At 34.5% G+C, this 19,757-nt stretch overlaps 1 protein-coding gene across 2 annotated transcripts in view; it reads right to left on the reverse strand.

The window, feature by feature from the left end:
* Positions 1-2,434: 2,434 nt before the first annotated feature.
* LOC100374578 (neural-cadherin-like) overlaps positions 2,435-19,757 on the reverse strand; it is a 58,346-nt gene continuing 41,023 nt past the window's right edge. Inside the window, exons 18-35 of one of the 2 annotated variants that reach the window (XM_085500334.1) lie at positions 19,059-19,309; positions 18,694-18,935; positions 17,984-18,120; positions 17,269-17,508; positions 16,982-17,167; positions 16,478-16,537; positions 14,691-14,794; positions 14,188-14,598; positions 12,401-12,666; positions 11,841-12,183; positions 11,440-11,555; positions 10,964-11,277; positions 8,290-8,462; positions 7,589-7,862; positions 6,881-7,058; positions 6,464-6,705; positions 5,124-5,432; positions 2,435-4,556 (exon numbers count right to left, since the gene is read on the reverse strand). In XM_085500334.1, the coding sequence (XP_085356460.1) occupies positions 4,309-4,556; positions 5,124-5,432; positions 6,464-6,705; positions 6,881-7,058; positions 7,589-7,862; positions 8,290-8,462; positions 10,964-11,277; positions 11,440-11,555; positions 11,841-12,183; positions 12,401-12,666; positions 14,188-14,598; positions 14,691-14,794; positions 16,478-16,537; positions 16,982-17,167; positions 17,269-17,508; positions 17,984-18,120; positions 18,694-18,935; positions 19,059-19,309 (4,094 nt within the window). In that variant the 3' untranslated portion in view covers positions 2,435-4,308. The remainder of the gene's footprint in view (positions 4,557-5,123; positions 5,433-6,463; positions 6,706-6,880; positions 7,059-7,588; positions 7,863-8,289; positions 8,463-10,963; positions 11,278-11,439; positions 11,556-11,840; positions 12,184-12,400; positions 12,667-14,187; positions 14,599-14,690; positions 14,795-16,477; positions 16,538-16,981; positions 17,168-17,268; positions 17,509-17,983; positions 18,121-18,693; positions 18,936-19,058; positions 19,310-19,757) is intronic. The other variant, XM_085500335.1, reaches the window with a different exon arrangement.

Raw genomic sequence — 19,757 nt, forward strand, 5'->3', positions numbered from 1 at the left:
TGATATTGTTGGACACTCGGCTAGAAAATTCTTCCTTTGCTGCCAATTGCTGGTGTGTAATTCGAACAGTGACAGTACCCCTGTGATCTTGCATCATAAGTGGTGGGTCTTCTGGCTACTAGCAAGAACAGGAGTGGAAACCAGTTTCACTGACTGCTGCTGTCATTATCACATTCAGCATTACCAGTACTTTTTCAGTACAGCATTAATGAAAATAGAGGGAACATATACATGTCCAAATTTGCCCAATTTATCATCATGTCTATTGCATATGCAAGGGGATCTGGAAAGCATGACACGTACAACTTCAGGTGAAAAGGTTTTGTACTTTCAGTGGTCACAATTTTTGTGTGTGATAATGCCCCAGTGTTTTACAGACATGAAATATAATAAATGTGGATACCAATAGTACTTCTGTTTTTATAGTACCCATGTATAATTTGTAGACAAGGCTAAGTAAAGCCCATCCATAATACAATGCAATACTATTTTACATGAGTGTCTAACATACATGTACTAGCTAAACCTGGTGCTCATGGTTTATTTGCTTTGAACAGAATTTAACTAATTTGTACCATAGCAGTGGCAAATTGGGAGATTCGCATATACGCTAAATTACTGTTCTGAATGAGACAACAGAGAATGCTCTAGTCAAAAATACCATCAAACCTTAAAGCTGTATTATTTGATGAGCCAAGAACGGGAATCAGTTCACAAGTGTGTCAGAACCTGAATGATATATTTTTTACCTGGAATACCTAAAATCCTGATAAGTAATGCTGCTCGAATCTTGCTTTGGAACAAACTTAAAACAACTAGCCTAGGAAGCATCACATGTTTGCTTGGATGCAGTTGCAACATTGATATGAAATTTTATATAACATGTATAAATTTAGAAAGAACAAGTTATGCATGGCAGAGTCCCCGTTAGTTATCGAATTTAAGATATATAGTTTTGTTTATAGTAATATAGCTGGAATATAAACATGTCAGGAATATGATTATAATTGTTTAACATTAAAATAATTGACAATAGTATCTGATCGTCAAATGAGTATTGAGAAATATTGTTCTGGAACAGCATTAATTAAAACAAAATCAGCCACTTTAAATACATGTATAATGAATATATAAAATTTGAACATAGTCAAAGCATGTCACAGATATGGCTCTAGAAGCCCATTCATTAAAACAAAATGGTCGCTAGTCAGGCATTCTGAATCCGATCTGAAAAATAAAATGACTTGCATCAGGAACCTGTAATGTCTAATGTATCACAGTCATTGGTACATACATTCACAGTCCCTCTATCATAGATAGAGGGACTGTGAATGTATGTACCAAATTTGAACAAAATCCATCTATAAATGCCAGAAATGTTTGACATTTGATGATTTTTAGCACAACAATGGCCACCATTCGGCCATTTTTAATAGGATCGTCAAACAGATATATCTGTACATCTATGACCTGATGTATAATGAATATTTAAAATTTGAACATAATCAGTACAGCAAGTCAGAGATATGGCACTAGAATCACATTCATTAAAACAAAATGGCCGCCAGTCGGCATTTTGAATTTTATCTGAAAAAAAAAAGATGTGCATCAAGGACCTATAATATCCAACTTATATACCAAGTTTGAACAAAATCCACAGCTGAGAAATTGATTTTGATGATTTTTAGCAGAAAAATGGCTGCCATTCAGCCATCTTGAATCAGATCGTGAAACAAATTGATGTGCATATGTATAATGTGTGAAGTTTGATTGGTGGAGGAATTTCTAACACACACACACACACACACACGCACGCACGCACGCACAGAGGTCAAAACACAAGTCCTCATTTTTGGACTGCGTTCGAACGGGGACTAAAAAGACAATACAAAACAATACAACCTCGATTTTGTGCGTGATTCGATGGACTTATTGATGCCCTTAGCAGCTGAAAATTCCATCACAGCAGTATATACATAAATGCTCAGCTGTAAAATTTCTAACAATATCTGACCCAGATATCTTGTGAATACCGTAATTGTTGCATTTGGTATACGACACATACTTCATTCAAGTCAAGTGATAAAATACTGTAAAATACTTTATTTTTGCTTGGAATTTATTTTCGCTATTTTCGCTGAAGGGATGATTCCTTGAAAATAAAATCCAGCGAATATACTTTTTTTCCTATATTTCACATTAAACTCATCAAAAATCAGTGAAAATAAATTCCAAGAAAAACGCCCAAAAAGCCTTTTCAGCGAAAATTAATTCCAGCGAAAATAAAGTATTCCACAGTATATCTGATAATACAGCTTTAATTAGTAGTCATTTTGTTTTGTATCCTGTCTCCATCAAAATTAGAGAATTCATATGATAAGCTCCATTCAACAAAGTTGACAGCAGAGCTAAAAAACACACAATTGATAAACAATTTGAATATATAGAATTTATTGTGAAAAAAGCACACAATTGAATTTTATAAAAAAAGAAAGTAATGAAACATGCATTTAAAACATCTTAAAACTAAAAAATCTTGCACACGTTCAATTGCAGTAAAAAAATATTTCAAAACTTTTAGTTGAGTTTGTTTTGGAACTACAATGGTCGAAAAAAAAAATAGATACAATAAGGAAATCCTTTTTTGAAAAGGAGAAGAACAAAATTTATTATTATATAAGGTGTTCCTAAAACATGATTACATCATAGTTTAGTAGAAACTTGGCAGTCATCGTTAATATACAGAAGTGTTTGGAGATTCAGAAATAGAGGACAGTGCAGCAGTTCAATCAGAAAAAAATCAAATAAGATTTTTAGAGATATCAGAATCTTTGCATTGTGGATTATATACTAAGATATGGCAGCAACAATAAAATATATCATTTCCCTTCTAGGATTGTTTCAAACTTAGATTAGATGAACTGTTTTTGCTTTATTAGTAGTGCATAAACTTTTGTAAATGAGTCATTGATAGTCGATTATTATGACATAATGTAATGATCAAGCATACAAAAAATTGCAAAAAATTGTTGGTTTATGTGCGCTTCAATAGAGATGACCTTCTAATAGAGCAAACACCTGAATTTGGCAAAAATGAGTTGCTTACATGATAAATCTTTCTTTTTTTTCAAATACTTTAAACCTCTAACTTGATCGTTTAATAAAATAAGGATAACCTCCTAATAAGTCTACAAACTTAATGGTATTTAACAACAGTTAAATTATTCAAACAGGCAGCATGTCAGCTGATATAGCTCCGCTGTATAGTTGAAAATAGCAATATTCACTAAATTTGAAAATTGTAGGTATCGTCACAAATTGAACAAAACTGACAAAGTTCCATTCAAGGTTTCTCCATATGAAATATCAAAGCAATTGGACTAGCCGTTTTCATGATAAAGTCGAAAATAGCATATATTTTTTTACCCAAAATGACAAAAATATTAAGATATTTTGAAGATATCACAAAACGAGGAAATCTGATGGAGGTCTACCTAGGTACATGTATACCAAGTATAAAAGCAAGTGGATTTGCCATTTTCGAGAAGAAGTCGAAATATAAAAAGTTAACACCAACGGACGATGACGGACAATCAGTAATATGAACATCTCCGCTCGATCGATTAAGTCAACAATTGAGCTGAAGATCAAAATTGAGCTTTTCATAATAAAATAGCACCCGATTTAATGAAGTTGTACCTTTTATAGCACAAATAATGATTTATAAAAACAAATCTTACAATATTTAATTATAATATTACATAAAATTAAACTATTAAAATATTAATACTGAAGTGTTAACTGCAAATAAAATAAATTTATATATAAGGATGGTTTACTTAGCAATATTGCAGATGGAAACGTGACCATACACATGGTGATGTCGTGAGACCATGCATACATGTTTATACCCCTATGTACTAATTGGTCTATATAACACTATCAACTAATAAAAACATCTCAACAAAAACATTATATTAGCTATTATAAATATATTTGGCACGCTTCACTAAGTATTGCATCTTTCCACTTTAATAATACATGAAAGGTGGGAAAATTAGGAAAGATAGGAAAAATTAGGATATCTTTGGCAATTTTTTTGTAAATGTAAAAAAAATAACTAGAGCTGTTTGAGGAGAAAACTAAGAATAAAGGCACGGAAGACGATAGTAATAAATGAACTGAGCTTCTTTGTTTCAATCATAAAAAGTATTTCAGCATTATTTGATTCATACTGCAGGCAGCTAGTGATGATGTTCTTAGAGTGACAATCAACAGAACCACATCCATTCCATTCCACGTCAAGTATTAATCAGAATCTGCACCACCATACATGTCAGCAAGTTTTTGAAATGGTGGTCCGAGATCTTTCAGGTATCCGTAATCTTGTTCTGGTTCAGAACTGCTACTTGTATTCAATGAGCTAAGACTCCCAGCTGTTGATCCCTCGCCTTCATAATCGTAGAGATGTAAAGTGTCATAAGGTGGTGCATTGGGATCATCATCAGCATCGCCAAGCCGATCGTTAATGAAATCACCAACATCAGGGCTATCACCTGTATAACAAACAAACAGATTAGGGTAGATGTTGACAGAAATAAAGATTTTAGATTTTACTAAGGTAGTAACTGAAAGGCAGTGTGATCATTGAGATATTCTACTAAGGTGGCAGTCAAAAGGCAGTGTGATCATTGAGATATTCTACTAAGGTGGCAGTCAAAAGGCAGCGTGATCATTGAGATATACTACTAAGGTGGCAGTCAAAAGGCAGTGTGATCATTGAGATATTCTACTAAGGTGGCAGTCAAAAGGCAGCGTGATCATCGAGATATACTACTAAGGTGGCAGTCAAAAGGCAGTGTGATCAATGACAATAATGCAATTTAACCACTTGTTTGATCTAATATATACAACTTCATTGCAAGTATTCCTAGCTGAAAACAACATTTTTATGAGTTGCATGCAAAAAACGTGTGCAGGATTATCTCAGTGAAATTTTGTTTCATCTCTCCAGTCACATGAAAAGAAGTCCCAGCAAGACAGTAATTAACCAATCACAGCATTGCTAAAAAGTCACATGACTATAACTTACAACATGGTTACCACTAGCAAAGGTAACCTACCTTTAGGGGGTGCTCTCCTTCTTGGTGCGTCTTTCTGTGGTGGTGGATGTTCTTGTGGTGGTGGAACTGCCATGGTTCTTACAGGTGCTTCCTTTGGTATGAGTGGTTTCTTATCAGTGTTAACAGGACTATCGCTATCTACTGGTTTACTCAAAGGTCTGATGTCATACATATCTTGATCTCCTTCGCCACCACCTTCGTCATCGTAAACTATCATATTTTCCCGGATATCATCTTCTGGATAATCCATATATCCCAGTACATTTTTCTCTCTTCTACGCTTATAAACGATGCAGACAAGCACCAATACTATTGAACACAAAAAAAAATTAATGTAATTAGGTATTGTTTCAAAAATCCCAAAGCATGTAAAACTTGCTCAAATAGTTTCCAGCAAAAATAGAGTTTGAAGCCATTGACATTTCAAGTAACATGTGTACTGTAATAAATACAAAAGCTATTCCTGAAGATGGACTTTATTACAAAATCAATATTCTGAGAAAAGCACACCAGATTGGTGTTCCTTGTAGTCATTAGGTTCTTTTTGAATTCATAGGAATGACTATTATATTCATGTTACCACTGCATACAGTTAGTTGTGTAACCAACACAGAATTCAAACAAAGCATGACCAGATTTATTGTGGTGAAGAAAATATAAATATAAATGTTGCATCTTATGTCAGCTTCATTCAGTATAGCTCACAAATGCAAGGCCTCAACTTCACAAAGGCATCAAAGGCAATTGCTTTGATGCTCAGAAAGTTTGTCTTGTGCCCTTCGAAAAATACAGATTTCTTCTATGCAATTTCTACAATGCTAAGACAGTTTTATAAAATATTTGCCTTGAAAAACCGTGCCCCTCACAACTCCTTACTTGCAACTAAATTTTGCTGACAATATAATGTGATTACAACAAACATTTAACAACAGTTTCTTTTCAATACAACAATCGACTTTTTTGTTGCACATTTGTGAACAAAGATAAACAAGTCATCATCAATGGCATAGTCCCTGTTTGTGTTTTAGACGCAAGATATATAACCCGATGTGTGATGTTTTAACAGATCCGATAAAATGAAATGATGTGCATTAAGGTCCCAGGAATTTGTTCATGCACGACTGTTCTGGAATGGTGATAATTTGTGATTTTAATAAATATTTACCTTAAAATGGCAGCAATACGAAGACTTAAAAAATGTGTTATAAAATTGCAATCTTAGTTTGAAATCTTATAAACCATGAACATAAAAAAGTTTTTTTTTAAATAATTTGTTTTTCTTAAGTTTTAAAAGTAATAATTTAACATACTGTTATACAATAAATTAATAAGACACTTACTAATTAAGCAAAGAAGGCAGATGAGTATAGCTATGCCAGCACCCATGCTTAGTGTAGCTGTAGCCCCTACATATGCAAACACCATTAATTGCTCACAGTGTATACCACTATAACCTTCAGGACAGATACATATATATCCATTGACACCATCTATACAGGCACCACCATTCAAACAAGGATCACTTAAACATTCATCTATCTCAATACAAGTGCCATTAAGGAATTCTTCTCCTACTGGACATCTGAAATTAAGAAGATAAGACTTTAACAAATCATAGAATTGTCTACGAATCAAGGCTTTTTATAAACACTGATGCAATTTTATTTACAGCATAAAAATATTTAAAACAAATTATACAACTTTAAATTCACTGCATTTGTTCTCAATACCCAGAAACAAAAAATATTATACTTTACCTGCATATGTATTCTCTCCAAATATCAAAACATATCAGTGGCTCCATGCAAGGATCACTGTCGCACACGTTAGAAAAGCAGCCCGATGATACACCTTCAGATAGTGTTGCTGAAGTACCATCCATATCTCCATCCATACCTAAGTATACATTACTTATCCTGGGATCTTTCATACAGCCTATGTACAAGAAGAAATTCATGACTACAGATCATCACAGACAAACGATAGTGGTATTATCTTTCCAATAGACAGCTAGAACAATAATACAATTGTTATCAATTTATCTATCAATAATACTTATTATTATACATCTGTCGCCGTAATGCCATAAGTTACAGCGTGCCATAATTTTGCAGCATTTTCATCCGACCAAATTAGGAATTGCGAATTCCAAATATGGAATGATTACGCGTGTAAGCTTCCTCTAATGATAAAACAAACATGGCTGCCACCGAGTTTGACCAAACTCCACACAAAGAAGTTCGCTGATTCTGTTCTGTTCTGTTCTGTATGCTGTCACATCGACCTCCACAGTGCATTGGTCGATATTCCTGCTTTTACTGTCTTTGTGCATACTTTGAGGTATCCTCGTAATAGCATCATATAATAAGTCAATATGTTAAATACATCGCTAAACACATTGAACAAATATTGGTACTGTTTTGTCAAATGTTTTTATTTTTTCACAGTGAATTGTTTTGACTCACCTATAAAGTCCATAGTGACTTGTTGCACATCAACTTGTGCTCCGAGAACAAGACTAGTGCTATCAACTGCCAATTCATAAAATGAACCCATTCGAAATTCCATTTCACGAACACCTCCACCACCGTCAACTTTGACAACGAAGTGATTACCATTTCGTTCCAAATTTATAGAATGCCATACTCCATCATTTATTTTATAATTTGGTAATTTCCTTGAAAATCCTTCGCCAGTGTCGCCTAGATTGAAGGTTGTCACTAGGTAACCTTCATGCAACTGCAATGATAGAACAAAGTTTAAATTATCTGAGCTATATAATTCATGAAGGCATTGATTGCGGCTCAATTGCTATGACTTTGGACTTGGTAGTGATTGCTATGTTTGTGACAGTGGGCAATGTACTTTAATTCCTCCTGTGATTCCCTCCATCGAGTGAATGGGTAACAAATGGGGTACTGATTGCTATGTGTGTGTTTAGCTCTGATGTACATTGAGGAACTCTGACTGTATGCTCCCATGGGAGTTCAGGATGGTTTACAATTCATTCCATTTCACTGGATATATAGTAATATAAATCTGTCTACACATATTATACAATACCCACTGGTTCAAATTATTTTTTTCAAATCATTCCATGCTCTCTCGGTTTTCGTAATTCATCATTACCCAACAAGCCAAACACTCACTATAACCATACACTTACCAGCAATCTTATATACTCCCATCCGTTTGTGTCCGACATATGCCATATCAGTCCGTTTTCTTGCCTTGTTCGAACCATGATATGAAAGTATGATTTGTAATCATCTAGTGGTATGGTTGGCGGTAATTCATATGTAACATAACTTTCATCGGAAAAGTCATATGCTGGCGTTTCTGTTAAACAATTTCCAGTAAAGTCATGATTACATCACATTATACAGCAAAGACCTTGCAAACAACATACTATATTTGCTGATTTGGTATACCCAGTAAAACATGCTCAAGAACACCTGCCAAGTCTAGATTCATTTTAGAAACACACATCAGATGGTATTTGAATCCAACACTTTTTATCAACGTTTTTGTTTACATTAGAAATGTTCTGTTATATTCCATGATTTGTTCAAAGTCATGTGTTATATTGTTTGATTACGCTGTTTTTTGATAACCACCAATAGTGACAAGTCATATGTACAACACATTGTACTAAATCTGAACAAAATCCATCCATGCATGACTGAGATCCGGGTCCGGAATGGTGAAAATGTGCGATTTTGATGCATTTTCGGCCTTAAAGTGGCCGCCATTTGGCTATTGTTAATGAGATCATGAAACAAATGCACATACATATTTGTGACATGATGTACCTTGTGTGTGTGAAGTTTGAACTCGATCAATCCAGCCATGTCTCAGATACGGATCCAGAACTGAATTCTTTAAAACAAAATGACGTGCATCAAGGTCTTATTATGTTTAATGTATGTACCAAATTTGAACAAAATCCGTCCATGCATAACTGAGATCCGGGTCCGGAATTGTGAAAATGTGCGATTTTGATGCATTTTCGGCCTTAAAATGGCCGTTATTCGGCTATCGTTAATTGGATCATGAAACAAGCAGCCTGTCGGCTGAGATAGCTCCGCTGTTAGCAATGCACATGGCAATTAAAGAACAGAAGATATCATTAGAAAATGAACAAATCTGAGAGAGGTCCACATGTAGTACCTATATGTATAATATATCAAAGCAATTGGACTTGCGGTTTTCAACAAGAAGTCGAAAATATCACTTTTTACGAAAAATTACAAAAATATTTATCAAAATTAGAGAATTAAAGATATCATCATGAAATGAACAAATCTGAGAGAGGTCCACATGTAGTACCTATATATGTAATATCAAAGCAATTGGACTTGCGGTTTTCAACAAGAAGTCGAAAATATCACTTTTTACCAAAAATTACAAAAATATTCATCAAAATTAGAGAATTAAAGATATCATCATGAAATGAACAAATCTGAGAGAGGTCCACATGTAGTACCTATATATGTAATATCAAAGCAATTGGACTTGCGGTTTTCAACAAGAAGTCGAAAATATCACTTTTTACCAAAAATTACAAAAATATTCACCGAAATTAGAGAATTAAAGATATCATTACAAAATGAACAAATCTGAGAGAGGTCCACATGTAGTACCTATATATGTAATATCAAAGCAATTGGACTTGCGGTTTTCAACAAGAAGTCAAAAATATCACTTTTTACCAAAAATTACAAAAATATTCACCAAAATTAGAGAATTAAAGATATCATTACAAAATGAACAAATCTGAGAGAGGTCCACATGTAGTACCTATATATGTAATATCAAAGCAATTGGACTTGCGGTTTTCAACAAGAGGTCGAAAATATCACTTTTTACCAAAAATTACAAAAATATTCACCAAAATTAGAGAATTGAAGATATCATTACAAAATGAACAAATCTGAGAGAGGTCGACATGTAGTACCTATATATGTAAATATCAAAGCAATTGGACTTGCGGTTTTCAACAAGAAGTCGAAAATATCACTTTTTACCAAAAATGACAAAAATATTCACCAAAATTAGAGAATTAAAGATATCATTACAAAATGAACAAATCTGAGAGAGGTCCACATGTAGTACCTATATATGTAATATCAAAGCAATTGCACTTGCGGTTTTCAACAAGAAGTCGAAAATATCACTTTTTACTAAAAATGACAAAAATATTCACCAAAATTAGAGAATTGAAGATATCATCATGAAATGAACAAATCTGAGAGAGGTCTACCCAAGGTACATATACACCAAGTATCAAAGCATTCAGGCTTGTAGTTTTCAAGAAGAAGTCGAAAAAGTAAAACATTGACACGGACGACGGACGACGACGACGACGGACAATCACTCATATGATAAGCTCCGCTCGACAAAGTCGACAGCGGAGCTAAAAAATGCATGTGCATATGTCCCATATAATGTGTGATGTATGAGTGAAGTTTGAACTTAATCGGTCCATGCATGTTCGAAATACAGGTGATCACAAACGCACAGCCGCACACAGGGCAAAACGTAAGTCCTCGTTTTCGGACTACGTCCGAACGGGGACTAACAATTAGTGGTTATAAAAACACCACTAATAATTACGTCATAGTCAAGACAAACGTACCATGTGACACAGAAACACGTAAATGGTCTATTGATACATTTAGCTGTACTCAGTGGTTTGACGTTTACTAAGAAGCATTATCACATAACCTTTGGTGATGACAGCTCCTACTAAGTCTGTTTCAACGATTACTGATTTAAGCCAGCTATGTGTCAAGTTTGTTTTATAAAAGATAAATTCATACATGAACATTTCAACTCACCAATATTGCAACTGGCCCCATAGTAACCAGGAAAGCAAATACAAAAAAAGTCATCCCAACTGCCAATACATGTACCATTACCACATAGATATACTCCTCCATTACCATAGCAATGCTGGTCTGTTTGTTTACATCCTTGGTCACTATTCTGAGATTTAGATGGAGATCCAAGATCATAAAGTTTGCTATCCTGGTCTACATTTTTGAGACATCCATCAAAATCATTTGTTGTATGTAAATAATCGGCTGGGTACACATAATCTGGTTCTAATATTATTCCACCAAGCTGGAGAGGTGTGTTAATGTTAAGAAGTCTGAAATGAACAATTATGAACAGTTTATTCATAGTACATGTACAGAGAATTTGGGATTGAAACTGAATGTCATAGCAGATCAAATTTTTGTGAAAATCTGTCTACAGCAGAGCTTAAAATTAGTTGATGATTTGAATGACCTTAGATATGTCTAATACATACTTGTTTGTACCCGGTGTAGTGCCTTCTATTTTACAAGAAGATGTATCTATTGTGCTGGAATTCTCAGTTTCTGCTACAGTAGCTGTGTTACATCTATCAATCATTAATTCAACTTTCTACAGAAAGAAAAGAAACAAAATGAAATTGAGAGTACAGTTATTATGTAATATGTGTCTGTGTGTTATACACAAACTATAAATACTTTCCAGTCAGTGTTGATTACTTAATACTGAAAACAGCAAACAAATACATTTTATGTAAACTTAAAGGTGAAATTCAAGGAGGATACCTATTGTTTGTCATGTATTTTTATTTTATGTTAGAGTGGTTGAAGAGAAAAAAAAATGGTATCTATTGCCATCTATCACCAACAACTCTGCTAAACTGTCAATCATTATTACCTTCTCATTTCTGAACACATCAATTCGGTGCCACTCTCCATCATCCAAGCGTGGTGATTTATCGATTTGTAATACTAATGTGCCAGATCCTAAATTCAGATATAACACTGGAATACCTCTGACCAATTCCAATGCAATGTAATCATCTGGTTCATTATCTCTCACTTCTGTCATCGGACCATTATAAAGTAAGATACCATTTGGTGACTCAGTGATGAATTCCAGACTGGTATGTGTCTCTCCACATTGCTGTAAAGTTTCATACCATGCATACCCATTGCCACTAAAGCTACGTTTTAAATCCTCACAGTCTGGCCCTTCAAATCCTTTGGAGCACTTGCACCTATAACAAGAATTCAATGTCAGTCTCAGCATATATATGTATATATGTCTAATAATCACATTATCATAAAGGTCCCTTTCATTTCTGAAATATGTCTAAAACAGACTTTTAGGATGTACATAGAATGATATATTATTTCCTGCCCATGATTGGTTGCAAAATCAGTGAACGAATAAATCACCAACTGTGTTAACCCACCAAGTCCTATCATACTTACACATATCCAGATGGTGTATTTGTACATGTTCCACCATTATAACAAGGATTCGAAGCACATGGACCATGAACAGCGATTCTAGCACCGCATACACATCTTGCTTCCTGTATAGTAGTCACACCTACCAAGGTATTATCTCCAGCATCTACCAGTGTTGGATTGGTGCTTGCCATAAAGAAATTTGTACAAGATGATTCACACGCTCCTTCACCTAAACACAGATCAACAGGTACCATTCCTATGGTTATACCAACCAAATTTTCTATCTGAAATTAAAGATTATTTAATCATAACAGATACTATGTTGCGTATTATAGTTTGTTGATAATCATGTTTATGTCCCTTAGTGTGGTCACCCCAACACCCTACAACCCCCAAAAAGCACTTGTACATACTCACAAAAATTTATTGAGATCAAAAAGTATCTATGTAGTCATTTTCATTTATAAAAAAATCATCAAGGATAAAATTAGTTCACGATAAAATTAGTTGATCAGAAATTGTATTATGTTATGGTAATAACGTATTTGTACAACATTTAATCACATTCAAAGAATTTCAAATCAAGACAAAAATTCACACCATGAGTAGACCTTGATAGTATTTATATGTACATACGTACATGTGTAAGCATTGTACATACTTAGGCCACACTGATTTAATTTTATGGATGACATCCTCTGGAGACCCCAAAACTAATGCGAGAGGGCTTAAAAAAAAAAAAAAAAATCCTGCCAAAAAAAAAAATCCTGCTAAAACCACAGGACTACGAAGCTGGTATTACAAATTGAAACACAGAACACAGTGTATCAAAAAAACAACAGAAGTCTTTATTTGTAGGAGGCACATTACTGCATTACTGTCACAGGTAACTATTTCAGACAAGCTCTAGTACATGTAGTCATGATGAAGTACCTTCAGTCAGAAACACTGCATTCAAGGTACAGCATGAACACCATTTTCAGTACAAGTCAAGGCGGAATTGTACATATCACTACTTTATGACAATAACTAACAAAACATCGCAATGATACAGATATGTCCTTGCTTTCTCCTCTCTACACAGTTGGGGTTAGCTTTAACTGTGTTGTCAGGTAAAATGAAGCCCTACATGTTAACCCTGCAAGTATGTCTAGTGTCTCATGTCTAGGGATCTCAATCTCAAGTATAAAAAAAAAAAGATCTCTTGCACTCCTCTACACCCCACACATCGATCTCTTCAACAACAGGTCTTTTCTTCCTTCTCAGCTATCACACCCCTAGGCCACCATACACCTCCACTTCTCTTCCATTTCTCTCATAGTTGCATCGCTGGACAGCCACTCTGGACAATATGTTGTCTGGGCGAAACTCGCTTACCGCTACCAATCTCTCGTATAGCTGTGTAAACGTCACATCTCCCTGGCCGGCATCAATTGCGTACCAGTCTACAACAATCCCTCAGTTTTTCCTCTAAACTTTTATGCTCACATATTTTTGTGGCGTGGTCGCCATGTTGGAATTCCCGGCAACACAATACGCATGCGCAGAAGATCATTTACGACAAAATTGACATGTTTTGAGGTAGTTCAAAACGAGTTTTACGACAAGCCAGTGTTTTGCGAATATATAAGTCGGCAAGTTCCGGACAGAAAACCGATCTGTGGAGACTCGTTGTCGAAGTTTTTTTATTTTTTTATTTGAGAACAGGCGAAAACTAATGCACACGTGGATGTCATCCATAAAATTAAGTCGGTATGGCCTTAACATGCACAGCAAGACACAGGCTACCATAGTTTATCTCTTACCTCTTTCTGGTTAAGCTTAATTTGCATATTCATAGATTCTGGTGGATAATAAGGAGAGCCATGTGCAGACCATCGTACATCCACTGATGGTGGATTTGAATCAGGAACATTGATAACACTAAACACATCAATATTCTCGTACTTAGCAGGCAGATACTGGGACAAGGCCTGATGAAACAATTCTAACTTGCTTTCTCCATTGTCTGGTACAGATATGAATTCCTCAGCAGTCATATCATCAAGGCGAACAGATCCTGAACTCATAACAGCTTCTTCAGGTATTTCTTTGACAGTAACAATGACAGTACTATTCTGATCTGGCCAAACTCCATCGGAGACTAACACAGTAAATTCATATACTCCATCAGGGCAGCCTTCTTTAATGTAAGTCTGACCAGTGTCTTCGTCCACCTGCACAATTAAATAATTGATTAATATCTCAATTTTAAATGGCGATATGTTTTACAGTTACAGGAACAGTTGGAGAGAGAACTAATTCCTACCCAAAAATAGTCTGGAGCATCTCCTACAATATAATATGATTTATCATCCTTATCATCGGGATCAGGGGCGTATACTTCACCAACTGCACTCTCGGTCGTCTCACCTGCAATGTAAACAACAAGAAATATTTGCTTGTTCAAAAATCAAGGGCAAGAGTGGGTATAAGACTATACTGTTAGAATGTTTGGTGGGTATGGTTTTCTGAAAAACACGGAACTGGAAAAAACTGAAAACTAAAGAAATATATCTGATGGCAAGACACGTTAAATTTAATTCAAAATAAGCTGAATTTCATTGAATTGTATTTCAATTAAATTACATTCTTATATATGGCAGTTGTTCCAAACATCCAATTCCATGTTTTATAGAAAACCATGAGGGTATTTATAGTAAGTATGAGGCTTCACTGTAATGTTGTAGTATGAGTGAGGGGATACTGGTAGTGAGTGGGTGTGAGGCTCAATTGCAAAAATTTGTCAGCATGAGGTTATAGTATAAGGTGTTGGTGGATACGAGTCCAGGGTTCTACCCATAATTACTTGAGTGCTGGTCACTAATTAATATTCATGACTCATTAATATTCAAAATTGTCATCCTATTAGTTAAAATTTAAATTTTTTATTTAATAATAACTTTCATTTTAAATATTTCAATGTTAAGCTAATCTTGTTTGATAAAAATAAAGAATAGATACACTTTTTTTTCACAATCACGTCATCTGTCTGTCATGGTTGAATTGGAAACAAGAATTCAATCTGATTCTTTTCTAATGGAATGCTGGTAAACCACAATTGTAGTAGGAAATAATTATTCCTTGGGTTGCTCACTCAACGCAGGTTCTGGATTTAATGTTATGAATGAGTCGTGAAGCTAAAAAAGAATGATGTACAGGTTGATGCATCCCTGTTGGCGATGTCAGAAAGTTTTTTTTCTTCTTTTAAGTCAACCAATCTGGTTTGTTTTTTAAAACAGAATGTCAATAAGAGTGAGATTTTGTTCTGCTCAGAAATTCTGAGTGACGGATATTAACGAGTGATGAGGGCAATCCCTGTATGCGTCTATACTGCTGGAAGTAATATTGAATAAAATTGTTAGCGGGTATGAGGCTGCACAGTGAAGATATCTGATGGTGTGATGCTGTACGTGGGTGTAAGTGTGGTGTTTAACAAACAATTAGTTCTAGGATGCAAATTAGCAGAACATATCAGTTAGTTTAGTCAGACTTTAAAATGGTAAAATCTTTTGTTCTATGATAGACAAGTTAATGCACATGGTTGTCATCATTGACTGAAAACAATGTCAAAGTATTAGTAGTATTCATAATGCAATAGAACTACCGATATTTGATTATTATAATGTATTTCTTGTTTATTTCAAATTTACAAAAATTATGATGCAGATACATACACATCTTTGTGACTGTATTCATATACTTACTGTAAATACATTTAATTATTCACTGTTTTTAATTTCACTATTAATTTCACTAAGTAAAATTTGCTATTAAAATCAATCCCACATGTAAAATAACAATGGAACTCATTATTTCCCTGCCAAAAAAATTTAAATAGTGAAATCAAATGCTAGTAAAAATAAATGGTTTCAAAGTATTATATCAACTTCCTGTGCTAGGTAACCAAGAAATCCCATATCATATGGTAATATGTACCAAGAAAAATATCAAAATCACTGATGGAATAAGTCACAAAGTTGGTAGTACACTGGACTATATGTATTAATGGCATGCATTCAACATTCAATATGCATAGAATTATGACTAGACTACCGTCTAATGCGTCAGGATCCTTGGAAATAAGTTCTCCTAAACCAAACTCTGGCATTTCACCTGTATTAGGTTAAAGGAGTAGAAATGTTGAAGAAGAAATAAATCAGAAATATAATGATAGAGTGAAAAAAATAACAGTGGTACAAGATCTGTTTCTGAAAAGCATAGAACTGATTCAAAAGAAAACACCCCGACTAGAAAGACAGTTTATAATGGGATGACCTACACAGATGAATGTGGCATCCAAGAAATAACAGGATGATGATAACCAATATAGAGAAGGCATATGGGCAGAAAGGGGTGGATGATGAAGCAATAGCTTAAATAAATAAGTAGGCAAAATGAGACAGTAGACAGATTAGGTAGAAGACAGATTATGATGCAGTCAGCGATATGGAGGATTAGAACTTCCTCTTGATGGTGCTATCATGATGGAGTCTTCACTGATATCAAGAAGTAAGCAAAATAGACAACAAGGGGGAAGGATAAATAAAATATGCTTACCCTTATAGTTGTACACAAATATTTCCTTGGTTCCTGGAGAATGAGGATTATCATTCATGTCATCAATTTCGATAGTCAATGTTTCAGTTCCAGTTAAACCGTGTACATCTGCCATCACTACTGACATGTAATGATATTTTTGTTCTTCCCTGTCAAAGTCTATTTTAGTGTAAATTTCCACTTCATCTGTGAAAAATAAATAAGGTTAGTGTGCTGGTGACAAGACACATGAACAGCTACTACTTACAGAGCTCAACTTCTGTAGCAGGACAATATATAATGCTTACCACCAATCTGTTCAAATGTGAAGTTATCCAATATATTGTTCCAGTTGTCCACCCAGTATGTGTATGGTCCTTGATTGCCAGGTCCATCAGGATCAACTGCACGGATAGTCACAACATACTCTGGTGGCGGCGTATTCTCCATCACCAATGGTTTATAATCCTCAGCAAATGTTGGTGGATTATCATTTATGTCCAAAACTGTTACTTGGAATGTGGCATTACCAGTTAGGCTAGGGGGACCTAAAAAAAAACACAATTCATTGTCAATGGCATATTAAGTGTCTTTTTCGAGCTGATATTTTGGTACAACATTTTGTACAGCTTTGTGTAATTTTTAAAAATTTATTTAATTCTGGGCCAAAAGGTTATAATTTCCCACTTGAAGAGTACAGAATTTAGTTAATTTTGGGTATTTCAAAAGACACAATCACACTCATCAATGGAATTTTAGGCCTAAAACTTTGATCAGATCAAAAAGTTAAATTGTGAGCAGATTCCTTTTTTTCAAGATGTTCATCCTAACCTGTGACCGAAGTTGAACTCTATCTACAGTCTAACAGGCTTGAATTTGAAAGCCAGCATGCTTTATCTGATTAATATTGTCCTTTAAAAAATACAGATATTTCAAAGCCTAGCTGGTTTAGTACTAATTTTAACCTTAGAGAATGACAACATTTGTGACAAAATAATTATAAACGACCGCAAAGTTACTCACCATAATCTACAGCTTGTATTGTCAAATAGTGATATTCCACAGTTTCTCTGTCAAGTTCATTAGAGATTGTCACAATACCATCTTCAGGTCCAACATGGAACTGATTTTTAGGATTCGTTGATTCAGCAATGGTATAACTAGAAAGACAATTAGACATAAAACAAAATCTAATAGGTCTGATATGTTACGTCACAGCATCTTGAATTTTCATGGTATAATGTTCCAGCTCACTGCATATTACCTTGAAATGTCTTGTGTGAAAGTGGAAGTGGCGTTTGTAAATTGCGCCACCACAGTTAGAATGCAGAAATGTTCAGCCAATCATATTGTTTCTTCTATTTAGGATACAAAATATATAAATCAGGGTCTAAATTATATTTTGGTTTTCGTGTATGATGGATATCAAGCATAGTGCTAATTAAAAATTACTGTATAAATGACAACCAAAAATGTAATATCACCATACCAAGATAGATTGACCAAGGCAACTCACTCTAGTATAAAAAGTTAATCATTTTCAGATTGAAAAAAGGACACTATTCAGCCAAATCCAATCACAAAACAAAATATGAAATAATGTCTGTGCATGCTAGATAGACATGGTGAGAAGAAAAATGGTCGCCATCAGCAATCTTGAATCGGACCCCAAAAAATTGATTATCTTCGATCACCACACAAAGTTTAATTGAAATTGGCCCAGTGATACTTACTAAAATCTAGAATTATTGGTACTAGAATGGTCGGCATCAGTGGCATATACAGTACCCAGTATAGTATTCAGTGATGCGTTTTCATAAACACTTGCTTGATACAGGTTTGGATCAAATACAGGGGGATTATCGTTGAAATCTTCAACAGTAATTAGACATTCTGCTGTGTCACAGAAATCTGGATCACATACTTCCAATGTTAATGTAAACTGACGCTGAGTAATATCTTCATAATCCAACATCTGCAGAATAAAAAAAAGTGACAATGATTAAAACATATCAATAATTCCATTAAAAACAATTTAATTTGATTTTAAAATGTTTCAAAATTTTAGTCAAGCATTGCATTTAATGTATTTACTTACCTCTTGGATTTTAATAATTCCTACATTGTTGGCGATGTCATTATACATGTAGAAATGGTTACCAATATTGCCATCAGTGATTTTGTAGTCTAGTTGTGCATTGACACCAACATCCATGTCTAAGGCTGTGACTGTGAGAACTGATGCTCCAACTAGTAAGGATTCAGATGCAGCTCTATAGTATTTATCCTCCGTAAATTCTGGTGCATTATCATTAATATCCTCCAATTCTATTGTGGCTGTGGCAGAACCTGGTCAAAAAAAACGTTATTCAAAGTTATTCACTGCAAAGCAACTACATTTACCAATAAACCAAGATTTGACAAGATAGAGTTGAAGAGGTACTGAGGCAATCTGATTAAATCAGATTCAGGTACAAAGCTCAGATTATTTGATTACATTATTTCACTATATCAGTGCCATGAATACATTATTGTGGTTGGATGATACTCTGTAATGCTTAGCACAAGTTAAAATTTAGTGTAAACAAACAATGTAAATCATCATCCATGGGTTAAAGGGGAGCAGAGGTGTGGCTTTTGACACTCTGTACATGAAATTTGCGATCTATGAATGAATTCTGTCGATAAAAATAACTTATATGTACTGCGAAATGCCCTAAATATCGGGTATAAAACGGGCTGTGAAGCAGACGACAAACGTCCGCTTTTCCTGGCGTCATTTCGCGTCTAGAGGGCC

This window comes from Saccoglossus kowalevskii, chromosome 6 (assembly GCF_978046115.1).
Source record: "Saccoglossus kowalevskii chromosome 6, keSacKowa6.1, whole genome shotgun sequence".
Classification (NCBI taxonomy): Eukaryota; Metazoa; Hemichordata; class Enteropneusta; family Harrimaniidae; genus Saccoglossus; species Saccoglossus kowalevskii.